Source organism: Pan troglodytes, chromosome 14 (genome assembly GCF_028858775.2).
Source record: "Pan troglodytes isolate AG18354 chromosome 14, NHGRI_mPanTro3-v2.0_pri, whole genome shotgun sequence".
In the NCBI taxonomy this organism is placed as follows: domain Eukaryota; kingdom Metazoa; phylum Chordata; class Mammalia; order Primates; family Hominidae; genus Pan; species Pan troglodytes.
In genome coordinates this window covers 26208628-26234254 of record NC_072412.2, presented here as the reverse complement: position 1 = coordinate 26234254, position 25627 = coordinate 26208628, and the positions used below count along the sequence as shown (strand labels likewise).

General features: G+C 44.8%; 1 protein-coding gene across 1 annotated transcript in view; it reads left to right on the top strand.

Moving 5' to 3' along the window:
• Nucleotides 1–20300, top strand: part of USP12 (ubiquitin specific peptidase 12) — a 126240-nt gene extending 105940 nt beyond the window's left edge. Inside the window, exon 8 of the mRNA XM_009426769.4 lies at nt 19275–20300. Coding sequence (XP_009425044.1) covers nt 19275–19281 — 7 coding nt within the window. The 3' untranslated portion in view covers nt 19282–20300. The remainder of the gene's footprint in view (nt 1–19274) is intronic.
• Nucleotides 20301–25627: the final 5327 nt, after the last annotated feature.

Here is a 25627-nt window from a genome sequence, read left to right as displayed (position 1 = left end):
GAAATTGTGTTACTGCTTTTGCCCAAGCTCCTACTTCTGTAACCAAAGAGATTTTCCCTAGAACAGAATTGCATGTGTGTTAAACAACATTCTACATGTGCCTGCATTTATTTAGCACATAGTAGCTTGTGTCACCTTTCTGCGATAGCATGTCTGAAAAGTTCCAAGTTTAAATTTGAAAATTGAGAGTCATAGAATCTTAGAGGGTAAAATAGGTAAAATACCTTAAAGGTCACTGTTTCTCCTGCTCCTCCTCCTTTCCTGTGTAGTAATTGCTCCTGTAAAATCTGTTTTCACAAGTGGTCAGTCAACCTGCACTTGAGTGCTGGAAGCCTGTTCCATTATTGAGTAACTTGAGTTGTTATTTATGTTGCCATTATGTTCAGCCCATCCTTCATTCTCCCAGTGTGCTTCTGATCTCGAGGCTGATCTTTGTATTAGATGGCTTTCAGAGACGTCATCCTTCCTGGGAGCCCTATTCTGGAAGCACTCTTTTTCATTCATGTCTCTGAAAGAGTGTTCCTAGAACAAGCACAGTGACAGGTGAACTATACTGTCAGTTGGGACCTACGATCACGTTCTCTTTTCTAAGCATCTGTATCACACACTTCATATTGAACTTGTAGTAAATGAAATCCTCTATACCTAAAAGTTTTTCGTGAACTATTGAAAAGCTGAGAGTCCCTTGCCACACACCTTTTTTCATGATTCCCTGTTAGCGGTACCCATGCCTGTTAACATGTCAAGGCTTTCCCCATCTCTCTTCATTCATGTGTTTTCTATAATAACTGCATCTGTTTTCTGTCTGCAGAGCTACTGAATTAACAACCCATCGCTTTTGGGTGATAGCCTGCTATGTGATCGCCCCTGTACTCGATATTTTACTTCTTTTAATGTTAATCTTAACCACATCTGTGAGACAGTGACATCCTCATTTTACAAAAGAAGAATCTAAGGTTCTTTAGAGGTTAAGTAACTTTCTTAGAGCCAGTCAGCTGGAAAGTAGCAGGTCCAGGTTTCAAGTAGGTATATCTCCAGTGTCCAGGCTCCTAACCGTGGCTATCCTTACCAAAAGATTTTTGTTGTTGTGGTTAAAAAAAAAACCAAAAAACTAAAAATTACTATTTTAGCCATTTTTAAGTGTCCAGTTAAGTGACACTGAGTACATTCTCAATGTGCAGATACCACTGCCGTCCGTTTCCAGAATTCTTTTCATTGTCCCAAACAAGAACTCTGTACCCATTAAATAGTCACTCCCCATACTTTCCTTCCCCGCGGCCTGTGAACCTGCATTCTGCTTTTTATCTTGATGAACTTGCTCTAGGTGCCTCATAGAGGTGGAATAATCACTATTTGTCCTCTTGTGTCATTTCACTTATTTTCAAGGTGCATCCATGTTGTGGCATGTGCCATAATTTCCTTTCTTTGTAAGGCTGAATAAGACTTCATTTATGTATATACAACATTTTGTTTATACATTCATCCATTAACGGACATTTGGGTTTTTTCCACCTTTTGGCAGTTGTGACTAACGCTGCTGTGAACATTGGTGTGCAAGTATCTGTTTGAGCCCCAGATTTCAGGTTTTCTGGGTATAGATCTAGGAATTGCTGAATCGTGGAATTCTATGTTGAACTTTTTGAGGAACAGCTATATTGTTCTCCACAGCGGCTGTACCGTTATGCGTTCCCACTAGCAATGTACCAGTCTTCCAGTTTTTTTACATTCTTGCCAATGCTTATTATTTTCTGAGTTTTTTTTATAATAGCTATGCTAATAAGTATGTAAGTGGTATCTCTTTGTGATTTGATTTGCATTTCCCTAATGCCTTGTCATGTTAAGTATATTTTCATGTGCTTATTGGCCATTTGTGTATCTTTGAGGAAATGGCTGTTCAAGTTCTTTGTCCAGTTGTTTGGTTTTTTTCTGTTGAGTAGTAGGAGTTCTTTATAAATTCTGGATATCCCCTTATATGTACAGTTCACAAATATTTTCTCCCTTTCTGTGGTTTGTTTTTTCACTGTCTTGTAGGTAGTATCCTTTGATACACAGCTTTAAATTTTAAATTTTGGTGCAGTCCAGTCTGTCTTTTTTCTTTCTCCTTCCCTTCCTTCCCTTCCTTCCCTTTCTTCCCTTCCTCCTCTCCCTCCCTTCCTCCCTTCCTTCCCTCCCCTCCCTCCTTCCTCCCTCCCTACCTCTCTTTCTGCCTCCCTCTCCTCCCTCCTTCCTCCCTCCCTCCCTCCCTGTCTCTTTCACCCTCCCTTCCTTTCTCCTTTACTCCCTTCCTCCATCCCCTCCCATCCCCTCCCTTCCCTCTCTCCCTTCCTTCCTCTCCCTCCCTTCTTTCCTCCCTCCCCCCTTTCCTCCCTTCCTCCCTTCCTCCCTCCCTTCCTCCCAGGGTCCCACTCCCACCCAGGCTGCAGTAGCACAATCACAGTGGCTCACTACAATCTCAAATTTCTGGACTCAGGTGCTCCTTCTGCCTCAGCCTCTCAAGTACCTGGGATTATAGGCCACCACACCTAGCTAATTTTTAAATATTTTGTAGAGGTGGGGCTGTCACTATGTTACCCAGGCTGCTCTCACCTCCTGGGCTCAAGCAGTCCTCCCACTTCAGCCTCCCAAAGTGCTGGGATTACAGGTGTGAGCCTCCTCACCTGGCCTAATTTTTCTTTTGTTGTCTTTGCTTTTGGTATATCTAAGAAAGCATCACCAAATCCAATGTCATGAAACTTTTGCCTTGTGTTTTCTTCTAAGAGTATTATTTTAGCTCTTACATTTAGGTCTTTGATCCATTTTGAGTTAATTTTAGTATGTGATGTAAGGGTCAAGTTCATTCTTTTGCATGTAGATACCCAGTGTTCCCAGCACCACTTACTGAAAAGACTGTCCTTTTCCCACTGAATGAGGTGCCAAAATCAGTTGGCCATGTGTGCTAGGGTTTATTTTAGGACTCTCTTTTGTCCCATTTGTCTGTATATCTGAGCTTAGCCAGTACCACACTGTTTTGATTAATGTAGCTTTGTAGTAAGTTTTGAAGTAAGGAAGTATGAGTCTTCCAACTTTGTTCTTTTTCAAGGTCGTTTTGGCTACTTAAGGCCCCTCAAAGTTTCATGTGAATCTTAGGTTTTTCTGTTTATGCAAAAATTGTCAGTGGGATTTTCAAAGATTAAATTGACTTAACAATTTTAAGTCTAATCTATGAACACTGATGTCCTTCCATTTATTTAGGTTTTTAAGTTCTTTGAACAACGTTTTGTTGTTTTTATCATACAGGTCTTTTTAAGTATTTTATTATTGATCTATTATAAATGGGATTATTTTCTTAATCCTTTTAGGATTGTTCATTGTATATAGAAATGCAACTGATGCTTGTTGGTTTTGTGTCCTGCAACTTTGCTGAATTATTAGCTTTATTAGTTTTTTTTTTTTTGGTGTGGAATCTTTAAGGTTTTCTACATATAAGATCATGCCATTTGCTAACAGATAATTCTTTGTTTTCAAAAATTTTTTTTAATTTTTTTTTTTTTTGAGACGGAGTCTCACTCTGTTGCCCAGGCTGGAGTGCAGTGGCATGATCTCAGCTCACTGCAACCTCCACCTCCCAGGTTCAAGCGATTCTCCTGCCTCAGCCTCCCTAGTAGCTGGGACTACAGATGCCCGCCCCCATGCCTGTCTGATTTTTGTATTTTTAGTAGAGACGGGGTTTGACCATGTTGCCCAGGCTGGTCTCGAACTCCTGACCTCAGGTGATCCACCCGCCTCAGCCTCCCAAGGTGCTGGGATTACAGACGTGAGCCATCGCGCCTGGCCTGTTTTCAAATTTGGATGACCTTTATTTACTTGTTTTGCCTAATTGCTCTAGCTAGAACTTTCAATACTACATTGAATAAAAGTGGTGGAAGTAGGCATTCTTGTCTTGTTCTTGTTTTAGAGGAGAAGCTTTTAGTATTTTATCATAGTACGATACTATCTGTGGGTATTTAATATATGGCCTTTATCATGTTTCTATTTCAATTTGGGTGTGGCTTTTTTTTAAAATCAAGCGTATTGAATTTTGTCAAATTTTCCGTATCAATTGAGATGATCCCCCTTTTTTTTTTTTTGAGACAGAGTCTTGCTCTGTCGCCCAGGCTGGAGTGCAGTGGCGTGATCTCGGCTCACTGCAAGCTCCACCTCCCGGGTTCACGCCATTCTCCTGCCTCAGCCTCCCGAGTAGCTGGGACTACAGGCACCCGCCACCACGCCTGGCTAATTTTTTGTATTTTCAATAGAGACGGGGTTTCACCATGTTAGCCAGGATGGTCTCGATATCCTGACCTCGTGATCCACCCACCTCGGCCTCCCAAAGTGCTGGGATTACAGGCGTGAGCCACTGCGCCCAGTAGATGACATGTTTTTTTATTGTATCAGTGTGATATATTATAGTGTTTTTCATATGTGAAACTATCCTTGTATTCCAGGGATAAATCCACTCGGTTATTGTGCATAATACTTTTAGTACACTGCTGAATTCAGCTTGCTAGTATTTTGTTGACAATTTTTCCATCAATATTGATCAGAGACCTTGGTCTGTAATTTTTATTTCTTGTGGTGTCTTTGTCAGGCTTTGGTGTGGGTGATGCTGCTGTCATAGAATGAGTTAGGAAATGTTCCACCCTCTTCAACTTTTTGAAAGAGTTTGAGACTATCAAAAGATTTTTTAGCAATAACCAGTACTTCCATCCTTACTGTAAGTCATTATTAGGAAAGTTGAAGGCCTAGTTTTTGCTCTTGAGGAATTTGTCATATGAGAATGAATCAAAGGAAACCTAGAAAAATCAGCTGTATAAATGGACATATTTATACAACTCTACAGGGTAGGGGGAGGAATGCAGAGTAGGAAAGTATTGGTGAAATCGCAGGGATGCAGTCAGATTGTCCAGCCCAAAATGGGAATCTGGAAATCAACAGCAGTCAAAGGGACTGGAAATACTAAGTATAATAGGAATTTAAGAATATTAACTTATGATACTGTTGGGTAATAGAATTTCTAAGACTGCATCAAACTAAATTTTCCCCTTTCCTTTCCCTAAGGAAAGGCCCTAAATTACTCTTGAGGAATTCTCACTGAGGCAGCCACTGTAGAGCCCCAACTCCTGAGAAAAAGATTTTACTCTATTTTGTATCATATACATCTGTTATAATGCATCTAAATAACTGGATCCTTTAAAAATCATCTGTTCTGGCCAGGCGTGGTGGCCCATGCCTGTATTCCCAGCACTTTGGGAGGCCAAGGCAAGAGGATTGCTTAAGCCCAGGAGTTCGAGACCAGCCTGGGCAACACAGGGAGACCTTGTCTCTACAAAAATACAAAAAATTAGCCAGGTGTGGTGGTGTGCACCAGTAGTCTCAGCTACTTGGAGGCTTGAGCCCAGGAGGTTGAGACTGTAGTGAGCTATTATCACACCACTGCAACCCAGCTTGGGTGACAGAGTGAGACCATATTTCAAAAAAGAAAAACAAAAACCTGTTCTCAACAATTTGCCATATAATTAAACTGTGGTATAAAACATAACTGAGGAAAGCTCATACCTCCTGCTTGCTTTCCATTAGCCAAACTGTCTTAAGTAGTGCCGCTATATTGATTTGATCAAATCTGGATGATTAGTAGAATGTTTTGATTCCTGAGATTGATCCCTGAAGATTTTGATCCACTGCAGATGAGAAAACTAGTTTTCAGAAGTTCCCCGGTGATTCTGATCAGCTGGGTTTTGGTGATTAGAATTCCCTGGGATGCAATTCGTCTGGAGTTCTCTAGCGTGTTTCTGTAAGGTCTCTGCCAAGCCAGAGTTGATCTGACATGGGGAGAGTTGTCAGAAAACCAAATCATTTCAGGATTGCTCAGGGAAAACTTAGACGGGGTGTAGCACCTGTCTTCTCATACAGCGTTTGAAGAGCTGCTGTCTAGGGGATGTTTTGCTTCTAGGGTTGAATTGGGACTGCATTGAAAAGGACAGAGAGCCACATACTGAGTACAAGTAAGAGCTTTCTGGTTGTTCAGCAGGGAGAGGAGCTGACATACTAAGAAATAAAGTGTCAAACGTACGTCATTAGACTGTTCGTAGGTGGGGTTCTTAACACTGGCTGGAACAAGCTTGTGCAACCCGTGGCCCATGGACTGTAGGCCACATGTGGCCCAACACAAATTCATCAACTTTCTGAAAACATTATGAGATTTATACATGAACCTTTTAAAAAAAATTTTAGCTCATCAGCTATTGTTAGTGTATTTTATGTGTGGCCCAAGACAGTCCTTCCAGTGTGGCTCAGGGACGCCAAAATATTGGACACCCCTGGGCTAGAAGGTTGCGCAGGATAACCTTAAGCTTCTTCCCAGGTGAGGCAGCTAAGACTGGGGAACTTACCCAAGGTCACTGGTAAATGGCCAAGCTAGTGCCTGAGCCTATATATATATATATATATATATATTTTTTTTTTTTTCGAGATGGAGTCTTGCTCTGTGTCACCTAGATTGGGCTACAGTGGCATGATCTTGGCTCACTGCAACCTCTGCCTCCCGGATTCAAGCAGTTCTGTCTCAGCCTCCCGAGTAGCTGGGATTACAGGCGCCTGGCTCATTTTTGCATTTTTAGTAGAGACAGGGTTTCACCATGTTGGCCAGGCTGGTCTCGAACTCCTGACCACGTGATCCACCTGCCTGGGCCTCCCAAAATGCTGGCGTGAGCCACCGTGCCCGACCTGGGCCCATATTTTCTATTCCAGGGCTCATATTTAGTTCTGCATGATGCTGTCCTTTGTCCTTTAAAATAGCTGGACCTAGAGTGCTGTAACACACTATAGGGAGAATTTACATTGCCACTGGTCATTAGGATGGCAACTATCCCATCACCAGTTCCTGACTAGAACAGAGGTGGGTTGAACAAAACACCAGTCTGAAGATTTTAGAGTGGCAGTCAAGTTTATATCACCTTCAGTTTGAGCAGGCGGGGTGGTATCAAAGTGACAGTACTGGTGTTGGGTAAGTCTATGCTGCATTAATAAAACACTTCCCACCATCTCTCAAAACACCTTCCTTTGAAGATTCAGGTTCTTCAGATTGAGGAACCTCTGAATCGTGACTAGCTTGATAGAAGACTTACATTAAAAAGTAACTGAGAGATGGTCTATTCACCTTGCATGACTGTGCTATCTTTAATCATCAATCTTTGAAGTGCACACTGGGTCATAGGTAAGCAAGATTATAGAGAATAAAATAGAATTTTGATACCACTGTATTGGCCATGTCATTACAAAGTCTGTATCCACTGTCAGGCCCAGAAACAAGACAGTAATATACTGTCTGCACATTTTGAGATGAGAAATGCAATGATTGTGTTGTTTTTAAACTAGTTGCTGGAACTTTTTTTTTTTTTTCTGGTAGCTTTTTCCTTCAGTTAGAAACCATTTTCCAAACAATATTCTTAGGCTACAAAAATGAATGTTTTTGTGGGTGGACTTTTACTGGATGCTAGTTATTTATAACCTATTGAAGTTTTACATTTAAGAAGGAAAAATGATAGAATGAGGAGGAAAGTAGACATAAAATTTCATGTCAATGGAATAGATTATTATTCCATTAGATATAATAGATTATTATTCCATTAGATGTAATGGAAACCTCAGAAAACAGCTGCAAATAAGCATCTGACTTATTTTCCCAATACTACATATGTTTATCATCCCCAAAATCATCAGTTGTTGCATTTTGATTAAATTGGTTTGTTGAACACATGTATTTTTAAATTTTCTGCAAAAAACAAATTCCTATCATGAACACAAAGTAGGGGCATCGCAGTATCTGGATTTCTACACATTATTTGTACTCTGTATTTTACTACCTATTAAACTATTGATTAGAACTGATTTGAAATTCCATTAATTTACCTTTCCGCATGTGAAGTTACAAATCGAGATGAGGTTTAGGATCCTGTGCCACAGTGTGCAGGGGTTGGGAGACGAGTCCTTGTAGAAGATACTGCTGGGTGTGGAGCAGAGTTTAGAAGGTGACAAGCCTTAGCCATGGGAGGGACTCCTAGGGGAGGATGCCTGTGCTTCCCTAGCTTGCACAGCTAGGTCAATGGAGGAGGCTTTCGCTGAGAATCTAGGAAGAGAACCAGCTTTGGGGGCATGAGTGTTTCATGGTATGGATGTACCACAGTTTACCAGCATTCGCTTTTAATAAATTGACCTTGCTCAGCAGTTCTGGGAGCTGTAATGGAATGAGAATAATTGGAATTCACATGCCCAGGGTATACCTATTAGCCTATCCCACATCCCACATGTGCAAAACTTAGTTATTAGGATTTGAGATTAGGTGGAGTTGACATGGCTATTAGGATTCTTAATTAGACTCTGTTTTTGGTGTGCTCACAAACTGTGTTATAAAGTCTATAGTGATTCTGAGGCATTTGATAATTGAGGACACACTGGTAAAACCAAACTAACAGCCTCATGTTGAAGAGTGCTGGTGAGTGGCTATTGAAAATTTCTGCCAGAAACTAGTTGCATCTGTATCATTTGATCTAGCATAAAACATTTCCTTTTCACTTATGGAAAGACACATCTTAAAAACCCTTGAAAGGGTTTAGGACAAGAAAAAAAATTCATTTGCTGGGCAATTTGCACATGTTTGGAGAGTTTTGTGAAGTGAACTGACTGCTAGATAGGTTAAAGCCAGCCTAATAGCAAATGGAATTGACCTGGATGTTGCTCTCTGTGATAGATGCAGGTGTTTCAGGCAAACAGGAGGTAAGATGACTCAAGTGCAGCCTTTCAGCCTCATCTGGTGCGATAGCCCCTTGGGTTTAGGTTTGCTACCAGGCTCTCTAAGGAAATTCTGTCGTCAGAGTTATCTGTGGCAGTGTCACTTTCTCTGACACAGGTCTATTGGCATCCTTCCCAGCACCAATCTAGATCTGGACTGGTGATCACTTGTTGACCATAAGGTGTTTATTATTATTATTATTACTGTTCTGTTTTTGAGGCAGAGTCTCACTCTGTCGCCCAGGCTGGACTGCAGTGGTGCAATCATGGCTTACTGCAGCCTTGACCTTCGGGGCTTAAGCAATTCTCCCACCTTAGCCTCCTGAGTAGCTAGGACTACAGGCAACTGCCACCATACCTGGCTAATTATTTTATTTTTTGTAGAGATGGGGTCTCACTTTGTTGCCCAGGCTGGTCTTGAACTCCCGGGCTCAAGCGATTCGCCTGCCTTGGCCTCCCAAAGTGCTGGGACTACAGGCATTGAGCTACTGCACCTGGGTGATCATGTATACTGCCATTCCTTTTGTTATATTTGATTTAATTTTTTAATTTTTTTTTTTTTCCCTTAGAGACAGGGACTTGCTCTGTCGCCCAGGCTGCAGTGCAGTGGTGTGATCATGGTTCACTGCAACCTCAAAATTCCTAAGCTCAAGTGATCGTCCTGCCTCTCAGCCTCCTGAGTAGCTGGAACTACAGACATGCCACGATGCCTGGCTAATTTTTAAATTTTTTGTAGAGATGCGGTCTCGCTATGTTGCCCAGATGGGTCTCAAACTCCTGGCCTCAAGTGATCCTTCGGCCTCAGCCTCCCAAAGCGCTGGGATTACAGGTGTGAGCCACTGTGCCGGGCCATGCCTTCTCCTTTGTATGTTGAGCTAAGCATACACACTTTAAGTAGGCAGTGAGCCAGCTCTTCACAGCCTCATGACCTTGAACAAGTTGCATAGCCCTCCTAAGCCCACATTTCCCATTTGTAAAATGGCTAAAGTAATACCATCTTGAAAGATGTGAAACTCAACTGAGAAACTTAACCTCACACAGTTCGTGGCAATAATTCCCCAAATAGTGTCATCTAGAAATATGCTAAAACCCAACTCTAATTACCCAGATATTTATTGAACATGCATTATGTGAAGAGTATCGTTATCAGTTGTTGCAAGGAATGTAAAGATGCCTAAGGCAATTTCCATTCTCATGGAGCTTTCCAATGTAGAAGAGGAGTTTTTGTTGTTAAAGGCTAGACAAAATCTATGTAAAATGTCCTTTGGGTTCAGAGAAAGGAGTTACCAGAGGAAGCCTGCTGTGGTTAGGAGTGCAGGTTCTAGAGGCTGACCACCTTCATGCCCCAGCCCCACTCCGGGTGTTATCCTGGGCACCCGCGCCTCAGTGTCCTTATCTATGAATCAGAGAGCGTTATGGATGCCTGCTTAGCTCAGTGTTAGGAGGATTCCATGAGTGAGCATTTAGTTGAAAGTGCTCTGTAAATGTTAGTAATTATCTGTTTATTCAGCACATATTTATTGAGTGCCTACTGCATTCAATTACCAAGAACAGCAAGTTGAGTGAGATTTTGTATATGCAGTTTGGTGAAGGAAACACAAATCAGTAATGAGTTGCAGGGATACAAAGTGTTGAGAGCCATAATGGGAGCATAAATAAGATGATGCAGGAACGCCGGGAAAAGGCATCTAAATCATATTGCTGAGCAGAAAAGGCCTCAGGGGAAATAGCACGTGAACTGAGCTTCCAAGAAGTCAGGGTTATTTAGATCAAAGAGAGGGTGGAGGCGGGTGGCATTCTGGGTTTCAAGAAAACAGTCCATGAGAAGGCATGGTGGCACACACAAGCATCACACGTCTGGGAAGTACAGGTTTCATGTGGCTACAGTACACTTGGCAATATTTGGCGAGAAAAGGAGGATTCTAATCCCCAAGGGCCCTTTTTATCCAGGTAAGGAGTCTGGATTTTCCTAAAATGGACATAGGGAACTTCTGAGGGATGTTAATGACTGATTTCTCACGATGACATTTTGGTAAGGTCATTTCAGTGGCAGCAGAGGAGGTAGATTGGAGAGGAGAGCCTGACTGGAAGAGAAAGACCCCTGAGAAGGTAGTAGGAATCCCATTGAGAAGGGACAGGAACCTGGACAAGGTGAAGGCACTGGGGTTGGAGGTGGGGGCTCGGGACTCCAGGTACTGAGGGCAGTCTAGGGCGTGGTGGAGAGTTTGCCATGGAAGTAAGCAGGAGGGAGTCTGCTCTTAACCACAAAAGTTGATGTTCTGCAGGGCTCTGTTCTAGGCAGTTTGCTTTGTTTAGACTCTTCTGAAACAACCATGTCCGCTCCCATGGCTTCAGTTATCATCAGATGACAATGCCTACCAAACCTTTATCTCTAGCCCAGATCTCCCAGGTCCCAGGCCTGTGTCTCCAGCTGTGTCTCCTGTGCAGTTTTACCCAGTTATGACACAGACACCCCAGACTCAACTTGCTCTACCTACTTCGTGCCCCAACACTGACCTTCCTGCAGCTTCCCTCACCCTGCACGGTGCCATCATCCACCCAATTGCACCTGTCATTGGCTGGAAAGCTTCCTTCAGTCCTTCATCTTCCTCCTGCACAGACATTCAGACATTGAGCAAGTTCTGTTAGTAGGACTGGCTCTGCAAACTCTCCTGAACCTGTCTTACCTCTCGTCCATTGCCCTGGTGAGGCTAGTCACCTGGGCCTCCTGCTCAGCCTTTCTGCCTGCAGGCTTGGCCTGTACAAACACATTCTCACAGTGAAATTTGAGGGCTCTTTTTAAAGTGTACACATTTATTGAATAGATGCTGAAAGAACTCTCTGGCTTAAGACACTGCAGTGACTCCATGTTCCTCTGAGCAAAATCCATTTTCTTTAACCAGGTCCCTGAGAGCTCAGCTCCTAAACACCTCTGTCACTCAGTCTCTCGGTCTCTCTGTCTCGTCTCTCTCAGGCACACACACCCTCACCCTGTCTACAATCTGGGCGTCTGCCATACTGACTCAGTCCCTGGAATGCATTGTGCATGAGCCCTCTCCCTGCTAAACCATGTGCATGTGTCATTTCTCCTGCCTGGAAAGCTCCCACCCCACCCCAACTTCTTACTTTGAAAACCCAGCCATCCTTCAGGTTTCAGCTTATGTCACCACCTCAGAAAGTCTTTCCTGATTCCCTCCTGAGTGTTTCCACAGCCCCAGCACTTCCTCCGTCCCAGCACCTCCACACTGAGATGTGACTGCCTGTTGACCCGGCTGCCAGCTCATGACCTCACACCACCACCAGCAGCAGCCTCCCTACCTCAGTGGATTCTGCATCGTGAGGGCAGGGCTGTGAGCAATGTGTGCATCTTGTCTGCATGTGCCTAAGGAATAGCAAATGAATACATGAACGAGTGGGTAACTGGACTTCTCATTTCTGGCTTGGGTGACTAGTTAATAGCACCTACACCTAGAGAACAGGGGAGGGTGAATTCCTGTTGGGGAATGGTAATGTTTGATCTTGAACTTGGTGAGCTCCTGCTGGATTGAGTCCCTGGAAGGCAATGTGCGTGAGCCCTCTCCCCACTGAACATGTGCACGTGTCATTTCTCCTGCCTGGAGCACTCCCACCCCACCCCAACTTCTTAGTTTCAAAACCCAGCCATCCTTCAGGTTTCAGCTTATGTCTCAAGCTTCAGCTTATCTCCTGCTGGAGATGCCCAGCAGGTGGTTGGACACGTGGAGCAAGAGTTCAGGGAGGGCAGCGCTAACCATGGGCTTGGGAGTCATTAGTGTGGCATTGCTATTTGAAACCATTAATTTAGAAGAGGAAGTGTGTGTAGATTAAGGTGTACAGGGGGCCCTGATGGTGTCCTGGGGAACACGGAGGAGGTGCAAGTAGGAAACCCACAAGGCAGACAGAAAAGGCAGCAGGGAGAGACCCGGAAGAGAGTGGCCCACAGGGTCAGATGCTGGACAGCCACGCAGGATAACGATAAAAACAGGTCCCTTGGATTTGACAATGAGGTCACAGTTGATCTGGGGGTGGGGGTGTGAAGCGCAAGCTAGATTGCAGAGATGTGACTGCGTGGGCAAGAGGAAATGGAGAGCTGGGCTGACCACTCCTTCCAGGAGCTGCCTGGGAAGGGGAGCAGGGAGCAAGTGAAGGGAGGGAAGGCAGGGAGTTGCAGCCCTTTGCACGTTCCATGTTTGTAGGGTCTGGTATTTAAATTTTATTTTACAGTCCCTGTCATTGCTTTTTTCTCCCTGGTGTGGTAGAAGCATCTCATTAGAGATAATTTAGAACACACAAGATATAAAGAAAAAAATGCAACTGTAATTAACTCAGACAGCCAGTGCTGACATGCTGGTAAATTTCCCTCGATTGTGTGTGTCCGGGTGTCCCCAGCCCTCCGTCCTGATGAAAGCACCAGGCCTGTGACATATGCATAGAAAGGGCTCAAACCCACCCCACTCGGGTGGGAAGTCTGGCCCCACTGCCAGCACCTCCTTCTTCCACACACATTATCTCTGGGGATTCTTGCTGGTTGGGGAGGTGATGAGGTTTCCTCCTAATCATTTTTTTTTTCTTTTTTGGATTTTCTAAATTTGCTGCCTTTTAAAAATCACTTTTGTGTGGAGGAAATGCAAGCCTTCTTATTTGCATTCCCTCCATCTGTCCTGTGTGTTCCAGCCATGTAGCAGTGAGCTGCTCCCTCCTAATCAGCCCCAGGAAGCCCTCTGACTCCCAAAGCCACTGTGCTTTTTTTCCTCATACATGGAGGGTTGCTCGGGGAAAATACATTAAGTAAATGCATGACTACATCCCCATGTCATTAGAATCCATCTTAATGGATGTATAATTTTCCATACATTGGTTATTTATTTGGTGGACATATGAGTCCATTTTCTATTCCTTAGAATAGAATATCTGAAAGGGGTAATTTGTAAGAAATGAAATTTGTTTCTTGCGGGGCTGGAGGCTGGGAAGTCCAAGGTCAAGGGGGTACCTCTGGTGAGAGCCTTCTTGCTGGCAGGGACTCAGGTCCTGAGGCAGCAAAGGGCACCACCTAGTGAGGGGCACTTAGTTGGTGGGGGGCTGTGGGTGCTCACATGCTAGCTCAGGTCGCTCTTCCTCTTCTTATTAAGCCACCAGTCCCACTCCTGTGATAACCCATTAACCCATGAATGGATTAACCCTTTCATGAGGGCAGAGCTCTTATGATCTGATCACCTCTTAAAAGGCCCCACCTCTCGATACTGCCACATTGGGGATTAACTTGCTACCTTAATTTTGGAGGGGAAAATGTATAATAGCCCGTGGCTATGGTTTATTCCATATATCCATATATATATGTGTGTGTATATATATATCCATATATATATGTGTGTGTGTATATATATCCATATATGTGTGTGTGTGTATATATATCCATATATATGTGTGTGTATATATATCTCCATATATATAATCCATCATATATATACATATATATAATCCATCATATATACACACATATATATCCATCATATACACACACACACATATATATATCTCCATCATATATATATATATATGTGTACCCATCACCCAAGCAGTATACACAGCACCATATTTGTAGTCTTTTATCCCTTGCCCCCCTCTCACTCTTCCCCACAAGTCCCCAAAGTCCATTGTATCATTCTTATGCCTTTGTGTCCTCATAGCTTAGCTCCCATATATCGGTGAGAATATAGGACATTTGGTTTTCCATTCCTGAGTTACTTCACTTAGAATAATAGTCTCCAATCTCATCCATATATATCCATATATATGATGGAATAGTACTCAGCCATAAAAAGGAATGAATTAACAGCATTTGCAGTGACCTGGATGAGATTGGAGACTATTATTCTAAGTGAAGTAACTCAGGAATGGAAAACCAAATGTCCTATGTTCTCACCGATATGTGGGAGCTAAGCTATGAGGACACAAAGGCATAAGAATGATACAATGGACTTTGGGGACTTGTGGGGAAGAGTGGGAGAAGCCAAGGGATAAAAGACTACAAATATGATGCAGTGTATACTGCTTGGGTGATGGGTACACCAAAATCTCACAAATCACCACTGAAGAACTTATATAACCAAATACCACCTGTACCCCAATAACTTATGGAAAAATAAAAATAAATATTTAAAAGAAAAAAATAAAAGCATGATGTTTCATAGGACATCTAGACTGCATCTTGAAATCAGGAACTGGGATTGTGAACTGAAATCATTTTTCCACATAATATTGCTGCCTAAAAAACTAAAATTTAATGGTGTATGATAACCATTTTACTACGTTCATAAATTTTCTGGTTCAGGACACAGCAGGAACAGCTTGTCTCTGCTCCTTAATATCCATGGCCCCAAGTAAGAAGACTCGAAGGCTGGGAACAGCCCGATAGCCAGGGTCCAGGTCATCTGAAGGTTGATGTGGGTTGTCAGCTGGGATCTGGTCTGAGCTGTTGGCTAGACTACCTATGCCTGTGGTCTCACACATACCTCTCCATGTGATCTGTCCACATGGGATAACTTGGGCTTCCTCACAGTATGGTGGCTGGAATCCTGCATGAGCAAGGCAGAAGCGCAAGGCGCTTTTATGATCTCCCCTCCAAAGTCACATAGCAGTACATCTGTCACAGTAGGTTGGTCAAGGCAGCCCCAAAGGTCTGCCCAGACCCAAGGACAAGTATGCCATGACATGGTGGAAGGGATGTCAGGGTCACTGCAAGAACAGGTGGCCTGGAAGAAAGATTGCTGCCGCCACACTCAGTGCCATATTTCTTCTCTAGTGGACCTCGTGGAGGAGACCTGTCATCTAAAGAGCACGTGAGGATATTTATTTAGTAAAAGCTTTTCGGGCATATCTGTTATAAAAAGGGCCAGGACAGAATGCACTGAGGAAAGAAATAAAGACCAGGGAAGGGATTCCAGGCTGTGGAGGTGCCACCAGTCAAAGGTGTTGGGAGCAGGTTTAGATGCTGGCCTTGGTCACATTGTGTAAGGATGTTTCACGGTCATATGCCATTATTCTCCCTGCAGGTAAGTGTCTCTGGGTCTGATGCTGCAATGGGCACAGAAAATAGAAGCAGGGAGAGGGTGCTTACCTTGCATATAGTAAGCAATACACACACACACGTGCACGCATGCACACATGAGCACTGCAACTTTTCTAGACAGAACACTGGTTGGGAGGCTCCCTTGCCTGTGGCTTTCACCATGAACTCCTGAATGTGGGACTGGCAGGTTAGGGATGCATGAGAGTCAGTAAAGAAAGTGCGGTTTGGAAGCAATCTCTGTCATCTCTTGGTGTCGAAGTATTAAATAGAATCAGCCAACATATTAGTTGCTGAAGTTACAAATCAGTGCATTTCCAAAGAGACATGAATGTAGTGCTCCAGCAAAATTTTTTTAACTTAAGATATAAACGGCCGGGTGTGGTGGCTCACGCTTGTAATCTCAGCACTTTGGGAGGCTGAGGTGGGCAGATCGCGAGGTCAGGAGTTTGAGACCAGCCTGGACAACACAGTGAAACCCCATCTCTATGAAAAATACAAAAATTAGCCAGGCATAGTGGCGGGTGCCTGTAATCCCAGCTACTTGGGAGGCTGAAGCAGGAGAATTGCTTGAACCCGGGAGGCGGAGGTTGCAGTGAGCCAAGATCGCACCACTGCACTCCAGCCTGGGCGACAGAGCTAGACTTCGTCTCAAAAAAAAAAAAAAAAAAAAAAAAAAAAAAAAAGGTAGAGAGAAACCAAGCACAGGTGGGTAGATATTTGAAAATAAAACAGAATTATCTGTGAGCCTTCTATTGTGGTTAAAAGAAAAAAAATGTCAGCTTCCTTGAAAAAGAGTGTCATATTCAGGGCAGATATTTAAAATAAGAAGGCCATTCATTCATTGATTCATTGAATAAATATTTATTGGGCACCTAATTTGTGCTCAGCATAATTGCAGACAATAAGGAAGGGAATGAGACACCTGCCCTCGTGGAACTGACCTACTGGGGCAAATGACAAATTTACTAGGTGGCGTGGTAGGTATGAAGGGAATGAACAAGGCCACGTGCTAGGATGGCCATGCTGGGGAGGCCTGCTATAGATTGGGTGACCAGGGAAGGCCTCTCTGAAGAGGCAATCCTTGGGTGGGACTTGAAGAATGAGAAAGCGTGAGCGTGCAGGAGCTAGGCGGGGATTGTCCTGGGCACAGGGGTGCAAATGCACAAGCCCTGAAGTGGGAATGAGTTGGAGGTGGAGAAGTCCTGAAGTGGGAATGAGTTGGAGGTGGAGAATGAGGCGGGGGCTGCTTCAGTGGAAATCCCAAACACCAGTCGCTTTACTTCTATGACTTCAACATCGCGAGTTTTTTGTTGAATGCAAAATTGAATAGTCATTGGGTTTGTTTTTTAAGTGACTTAAAAATTATTATGTCTGTTTTGTGTGCACATCACAGAAAATTTGATGAAAGAAGTGAAAGAGGAAATCAAACAGCTAGCCAGTTGTTCCAATGTTATTCATCAAATAAAACCTCTCCCCCACTGGTGTGAAATGCTATCTCTGTCATGTACTGAAATCCCATATGATTTGTAACGACGGGGCCCTCTCTTCAGTTTGTTTGTTTTGTTTATTTTTTTTTTAGATGGAGTTTTGCTCTTGTTGCTCAGGCTGGAGTGCAATGGTGTGATCTCAGCTCACCGCAACCTTTGCCTCCCGGGTTCAAGTGATTCTCCTGCCTCAGCCTCCTGAGTAGCTGATTACAGGCACGTGCCACCACGCCCGGCTAATTTTGTATTTTTTTTTAGTAGAGAAGGGGTTTCTCCATGTTGGTCAGGCTGGTCTTGAACTCCCAACCTCAGGTGATCTGCCCGCCTCGGCCTCCCAAAGTGCTGGGATTACAGGGGTGAGCCACCGCACCCAGCCCTCTCTTCAGTTTTATCGGTCTGTCTGATTCTGTTCTTGGGACCATACTGTTTTATCCACTATGATCTTTCATGTCTTAACTCACCTTATTGAAAAGTAATAAGGATGACTATGTAGGCATGTTGAGTGTTTTCTTGGATTACTGGTATTATGTTTCGGAAGGGAGTATATTTAGGCACTGATTTTTGTTGTTATTGCTATGGAACACTAGTAGCATCCCAGGGAACATACATGTTTGTTAGATTCCAGATTGGGAAACACTAAACTTGTACCATCTTGCTTCCAAAAGACTAGAAGGCTTGGGGTTGACCCTAGAGGAACTCAGATTCACAGAGCATTTACTGACCACCCGCCACGTGCCAGGCATCATACCAGATGCTTTCGAGTGCATCGTCTCACTTAACCCTTCCTCCAGAGGTTAAGAGACTGTGTTACAGCGAGCACCCAACATGTACCAAGTGACATGCTACATGCTGGAGATGGGCAGTTACTTCTACACATGTTCTATCCTCCGGTCAAATTGGACTGCTTGATGTACCCCCAAATAGTCAAAATAATAGCATATTGATGGAGAGCTTTCTGAGTGCCAGGAATCAGGCTTGTCACTGAATGTGAATGATCTCGTCTTACCCTCACAACAACAGTGCGCACTCTTGCGGGTACACCTTAACTCCAGGCTTTCGTAAGTGGTATAGAGGAAAGGGCCTGCACCTTGCAGTTAGACAGAATCGGTTCTTATTTCATAGATGAGTCCATAGAGGTGTGGAGGGGTTAACTTACTTGTTAACAAAGTGGTGAAGCTAGGATCTGGACCCAGGAGAACCCAGGCTCGGAGTGTAGAGCCTGCACAGACTGCCCAAGCTCTTCTGCTTGCCGAGCCTTAGAGCGTGCCATTTCCCTGCCCTCGTTTCCATGTATTCAGGTTCTATGCATACTTCGAGGCCTCTCTGTCATGCCAGAGATGCAGCTGTTGCTTTCTTCCCTCGCCCATGATCTGCTGGGCTTGGCGCTTGGCTAGCCGGGCTGCTCTATGGAGCTCAGCCTCCTTGAGGGCAGGCCACACTGGGGCATATCTCTGGCAGCCCCAGAGATATGTGGCACAGTGCCCTAAAACAGAACGGATATTTGCTGAATGTCAAATTGACTCTGGAGGGGCCAAACCCAAGACCTTACACGGGGAGAGGAGTGGTCGAAGGTTGGGCCTGTCATTATGGAGAGACAAGAGGTCCTCTCTTGGGATACTCTTAAGTGGTACAGAGAAATCATATGAGGCTGAGGTTAGAGCTGAATTGAAAATTGGCCACATCACTTATTAGCTGTGTACTCTCTGGAACTCAATTTCCTTGTTTGGGAATTGTGAGATTTATGTAAGATGAATGCACTGAAGGTATAAAAAATCCCTACCGAGGTGCTGAGGTTATAGCACTTCCTTCCCCCATCTCTTTAACTCAGCACATCTTTATGAACCTCCTATGACACTTGAAAAACAGTGCTAAACATTGGATTTCTCAATTGCTCCTAGGGAATAGCATTTCAAGGTTCAGTGGAGGAGAACCCCAGGAGCACCAAGATGGAAAGATGATTTGTAAAGCTGAGGAAAATGTCCAGCTGTGTTTTTATGAGGACTCTCACTGCACTGATATGACAGATGACACCTTCCCTCAACACTGTTCGTCATTGACTGCTGAGGGCTCCTTCTTCAGTTTATAACAGGATGGTAACTTCATAAGCAATGTAGGACTTTCACAGGGTTCCACACGAAGCGTGTCTGGATAATTCAGCCAAGCTCTTCAGTCTCCAGCAGTGATGGAATCAGGAGCTCACTTGGCCAGCCCTCTAATGACTCAGTCACAGGGTCATCCACTTGGGGGTGTGAGGAGAGAAGGGAGGCTTCTCCCCGCAAGTGCTTTCGGGGTGATGCCGTAGATTCTTTGTACCTCAGGAATTACTTTTGCAATTAGAGGTTCTCTCTCTCTCTTGGTATTTTATGCATCTAATTCTGCTTTTCTATGCATGAGTCTTGTCGGATTCAGGCACAGCAATAAGTCTCCAAAATAGGGTCAGAGTGAGTTTAATGAAGAAGTTATTGTTTTCTTAAGGATGAAAACAAACAGAGAGAATGGCTTATTACATAATCAATAACGTCGGCCTCTTGATTAAAACACAAATGCAATTTAGCCCGAAATTATTCTCTAGTTTGATGTTCTACAAAATTAGATTACGATAATAAATGATTGGACCTCTTAAGCACAGGCAGGTGTCCACACGCTGATAGCCTCTGGAGGAGCAGGCTTCCCAATCCGGATTTCCTACGGATGAAAGTTTAGGAAGATGTAGTACTGATCGCAACATCTCACTCATAGTTTCTGCAATTATTAAAGGCTAAAAGACAACACACATAGTGGAAAAGTTTAGACTTTTGGAATCGGAGGCTGGATTTAGATACTAGTTTCTCTGCTTAATCAGCTGTGCAAATTTTGTTTCAAGTTACTTAATCTTTCTGAGCCTGTTTTCTTAAAATAAAACATTTTGAAATGGGGTAACAATAGCCACTGTACAGAGTTGTTTTTATGTCTTCACATACTGAATGTGGAAGTATATAACAGTGCTTAGCACATATTAGGCCCTCAGTATATGGTAACTAATAATGTTACAAGTGCTTATTAGCCTAATACAAAACCGAAGACTGTTCACATAGGTTCCAGCATCTGAGGGCTCCATCCGTTAGGTACACTAAGCCCATGGTTCTCGACTTTTGCTGCTCACTAGAATCTTCTGGGAAGCTTTTAAGAAAAGCTGTTGTTCCGGCTCACTTCTTAAAGACTCTGATTTTAACTGGGCTGGGGTGAGGCTGGGTGTCCACATCCTCTTACGCACGGATGTTGTGCACAGCCAGGGCTGAGCAGCACTGCCGCGGATCCTCAGCTGGGACTAGCTGGCCAGCCTTCATGAAGTCTCGCAGAGGTATTTACCCTGGGGGTGGGGGTTACAAAGGTCTGGGGTCTGGCTTTTGCACTGCCTAGTCCAGAAAGCATCTCATCAGAGCCCTCGAGGTAATTCATGCTGAGAGTGAATGTCATCTTGGTAATTTATCATGAAAAATATAGCTGTCCCACAGACTAAGTATTTGCATTGGCCTGAACAGCATATTCTCTTAAAGCAGACTCCAAAGGAAGATGATCACAATGACAGAGCAGAGGAAGTGGTTGTATGGTTTGCATGTTATCTGGCATCTGGTTTGACGGCCCATAAAGGGGGTGTGCCCTTCAGGCAGGCTGGGTGCTCCTTTGCTCCCATGGGGGTCCTTTCTCACCCACGAACGGAGTCCACATGGGCAGATCCGGGGTTTGCTGCTAGGGCAACACTTTCCATGTGCTCCGGGTCTCCCTGTCCGTCCCCCTTTCTGCCCACCACGGTCACGTTATGTCATGTCAGGAGCTTCATTCAAGTTAGTCACAACTCTCAGGCCTGGAAAACCTTTTCCCCCTTAGAGTGATTGACGCTTTCCAGTGATCCCTTCACTCTTGGTTTTGTGGTTCTGCTATCATCAGGCCATTTAGAAATGGATCCCATACTGTGAGTCCAAACAATAGGCCCCGCCCAAATCTGCATCTTACAAAACAACTTGCTAGTGTGCCAGAAAGCGGGGTGCTGTGAGCCTTAGCTGGGCTTGGATGAAAGGCAGGTGTCACAAGTTTTCATGTGCATGCCCAAGAGGAAGGGACTTGGCCTTGACCGTCACCTGTTTCGTTCCAGGGGGCATTGTGGCCTTGAAGGCTGTAACTAAAATGTCTGCAGGATCATGAACATTTGGCTTTGCCTTTAGCACCTGCGACCTGATCCCGCCCTTGCCTGTCTGACCAGGGTGCAGCAGGGAGGAGTTGCCGGGCTTCTGGAGCCCGTGCATCTGGGAGGGACGGAGGGAGGATGATGATGACAATGACAATGCCCTGTGGCAAATGTGTGTGTGAAGGTCAGGACCCCAGCAGTGAAGACCTTAGAAGAGGGTGTCCTTGAGAGACAGGAGGGAGCGTTGTTGAGATCCACAGGTGGGCCAGTGTTTTCCATGGGGGTCTGATGGACAAATGAACAGAAGAACCCATGATGGTGACACCTGGGCTGGATAAAGTTACTAAGTCAGGAAAACAAGAATTAAAAGTGAGGACTCACTCTGGGTTCAGAAGCCTGTTTGTAAAAATACCTGGAGGTATTAATTTGTGCAGGATTGAAAGGACCACAAAGAAATTGAGAATGACATTACAGTCATTCTTACTCAAGAATGAAAACCAGGCCAGGTGAGGTGGCTCACACCTGTAATCCCAGCACTTTGGGAGGCCGAGGTGGGCGGATCACCTGAGGTCAGCAGTTCCAGCCCAGCCTCGGCAACATGGCGAAACCCCATCTCTACTAAAAATACAAAAATTACCCGGGTGTGGTGGTGCATGCCTGTAATCTCAGCTACTTGGGAGGCTGAGGCAGGAAAATTGCTTGAACCCAGGAGGCGGAGGTTGCAGTGAGCCGAGATCATGCCACTGCACTCCAGCCTGGGGGACAGAAAAAAAAAAAAAAATGAAAACCAAGTTCAGCTTACTAATGATACAGGCCAATTCTATGTCTAGAAACCCGACATTCACTGTGGCTCTTATATTTACTTCAGTTCCTTCCTTCCTTATATTTACTTCAGTTCCTTCCTTCCTTATATTTACTTCAGTCCCTTCCTTATATTTACTTCAGTTCCTTCCCTCCTTATATTTACTTCAGTTCCTTCCCTCCTTATATTTACTTCAGTTCCTTCCTTATATTTACTTCAGTTCCTTCCTTCCTTATATTTACTTCAGTTCCTTCTCATGCAGGAATTTTCCTTGGCTGGGAAAGGCTGAGGGAAATTTCTTGTTTGGATCCTTGTCGCATTTCGCGCTCTAATTTTGCTTTTCCTATTCTTTTCTGTGGGTGGCATACCAGTCCGCATCAGAATGAGCGTGTGCCTGTATCCAGGATTTGCATACTACAGAACCAGCTCTGTCATCCAACCTCTTCTAAGCTGACTCATGGAGCAAATGTGCCAGCAGATCCCCATGGCCCAGTGACCACAGGCAGTTTTCCTGCTCAGCTGCACGCTTTTGAGTTGAGTGGTGTTTGTCCCTACATCAGCTTATGCCTGTAATACATGTTATTGTGATTCAGTCATTTAATTACAGATTATGTAAGCAAATTATATAAACCAATATAATGAGCACAAAAAGAAAGTTGTTTCTTGAAAACTAAGTTGAATGATTTAGAAAGACTCACTAAGGGCAAATTGACTTAAACATTTGCTTTCAATTAAGTGTACGGAAGATTAGGGGAATATAATAAAAATAAGGAAGGCCTCTGTGCTGAAATTGCTTTTCATGAGTCTTTAAGATCTTATGATGCTTCTTTAAAGAAATTAACATTTGGGCTGGGCACAGTGGCTCACGCCTGTAATCCCAGCACTTTGGGAGACTAAGGCAGACGGATCACAAGATCAGGAGTTCGAAACCAGCCTGGCCAATATGGTGAAACCCCATCTCTACTAAAAATACAAAAATTAGCCGGGTGTGGTGGCGCATACCTGTGATCCCAACTACTCGGGAGGCTGAGGCAGGAGAATCGCTTGAACCCAGGAGGTGGAAGTTGCAGTGAGCCAAGATCATGCCACTGCGCTCCAGCCTGGTCGACAGAGTGAGACTCCATCTCAAAAAAAAAAAAAAAAAAAAGACATTAACATTTGAAATTGTGGCGAATGATTTCTAGGTGGAATTTATGCAAAAAAGGAGGCAAGCTCCCTAGTGGAGGCACCACACTCAAAGAAAGGCTTTGGCCCCACTCAAAATACTGGCAAGTGAATTTCCATATGTGTGTTTTAAGTTAAAATAAAATGTTTAAACTATTTATATAATTTTTTTATGATTGATTCATTCATCCGATGCCTATTTTATTGGGTGTCTGCTATGTGTTGGTATTCTACGTTCTGGGAATGCAGAAATGAATGAAATCAACAAGGCCCCTGCCCTCTTAGGATTTCCATTCTAGGGAAGGAGCCCGCAGCAGACAAATGTGTACTCCGTCATATGTGATACACTGCATCATGCACGTGGATGCCCTGTGCAGGTAGGTGGAGAGACGGTGACGGGTGAAGAGGCTGATGTGGTGACCATCTCTCTAACGAGGAAGCATTGGAGCAGAGATGGAAATCAAGTGAGGGCTGGGGAGCTAGGCCGAGATATGGGGCAGAAGGACCTCTGAGGGGAAGCCCCGAGTTGGGCCTGGGCTGATGCATTTCAGGAAGAGCCAGGGGTTAGCCTGCCTGGAGGGGCCGATGGGAGGTCAAGAGCAGGGTTGAGAGCAAGGAGACTGCAGGGCAGATGGCTCAGGCCTTGGGGATCCTGGCGAGGACTTTGGCTGTCATCCTGAAAGCCATGGAGAACCCTGGGGTGTTCTGCGGAGGAGACTGGCCAGGTCAGGTCTGTTTTATTTTCAAAGGTCACCCAGGATGCAGTATGGAGAACTGACTGGAGCGGGGCAAGAGTGGAAGCAAAAAGTCACAAAGGGAACAGAGAAGGACCAGTGTAGGGTCCAGGACCTCCTGGAAAGGACAGTGGGAGACTGTCCAGGTGCGGAGTGTGGGTGGGAGCATCCAACCCCAAAAGGTGCCCTGGAGACAGAAGCTTCCAAGGACCATGCAGACAGAAGGGGGCTGCAGGGCTGGAGGAGGCGGGAAGGAAAGGAGGTGAGACCCACAGTCCTCGCCCTTTGCAGTAGCTGGAATGGAAAGGCAGGAGGGACGAAATGGGGCGCAGGGAGGATGTTATCAGGGAGGAGGGAGGCCCTAGTGGTGACTGGGGAGAGGGACCCGCCTCCCCACTGTTGGGCCCAGCTAGCTGCACCCCGCTGGACACAGGCCTGGCCACCTCTCCTACACGGAAGTTGAAGGTGGAGTTAGCTCCATTTACTTCCACAAGAGAAAGCAGAGCTTGATTTCACTGTTAAAAGCCATTTTCCCGACTTGAGAAGTGTTGGGCGCTGTCTCCTTCCTGTCTTCTGCCCTGTGGCTTTCTTTTCCCTCTAGTGAGGAGAGCAGAGTAAGGAGATGCGAAGCCTGCTTTTTTTTTTTTTTTTTTTTTTTGGAGACGGCGTCTCGCTCTGTCGCCCAGGCTGGAGTGCGGTGGTGCGATCTTGGCTCACTGCAAGCTCCGCCTCCCGGGTTCAAGCAATTTTTCTGCCTCAGCCTCCTGAGTAGCTCCCAAAGTGCTAGGGTTACAGGCATTAGCCACCGCGCCTGGCCGAAGCCTGCTTTTTGTTAGTCTCCGGGGCAGACCTGACTCGGGCCAGGGAGCTCTGGGGAGCCTGTGGCCGGGCCTGCAGAGCGTCAGAGAGCACGGGCCTGCGCCCTGGGGCTCTCCTGCCCAATTTTGGCAGTCACTGTTGGGGAATGCAGCAGCTGAGCTCCTTGTTGGAGGAAAATGAGCCTAAGGCTTATTTTCTCAGGCTTTAAGTAAACGCTCTGCGGTTTAAAAGCTTTTGGAAAATGCCTGTTTATGGGAGTCTATTTTATGTACAGGTGTCAGCAATCTATCTGGAGAAAAAGTGTTTCCTGGAAGCCTAGGAACATGGCTGGGACCCCCGGGTGGACGGGAAATGCCTCAGCTCCAGCTCACTTTTAGGGACCAAATAGTTCTGGCTGAGGAATGGAAGGAGCATGGTCGGGGGATTTTACCCCAAAGGCCTGGCTCTAATATTTTGCCCTGTTTGCCTCCACCTTTGGGACTGGGCTTTGGGAACAGACGATGCCACAGGTTTGAAGAGCCTGAGTGTCTGAATCTTGCCCTGATACAGCCCTCTCTCCCCTTGATG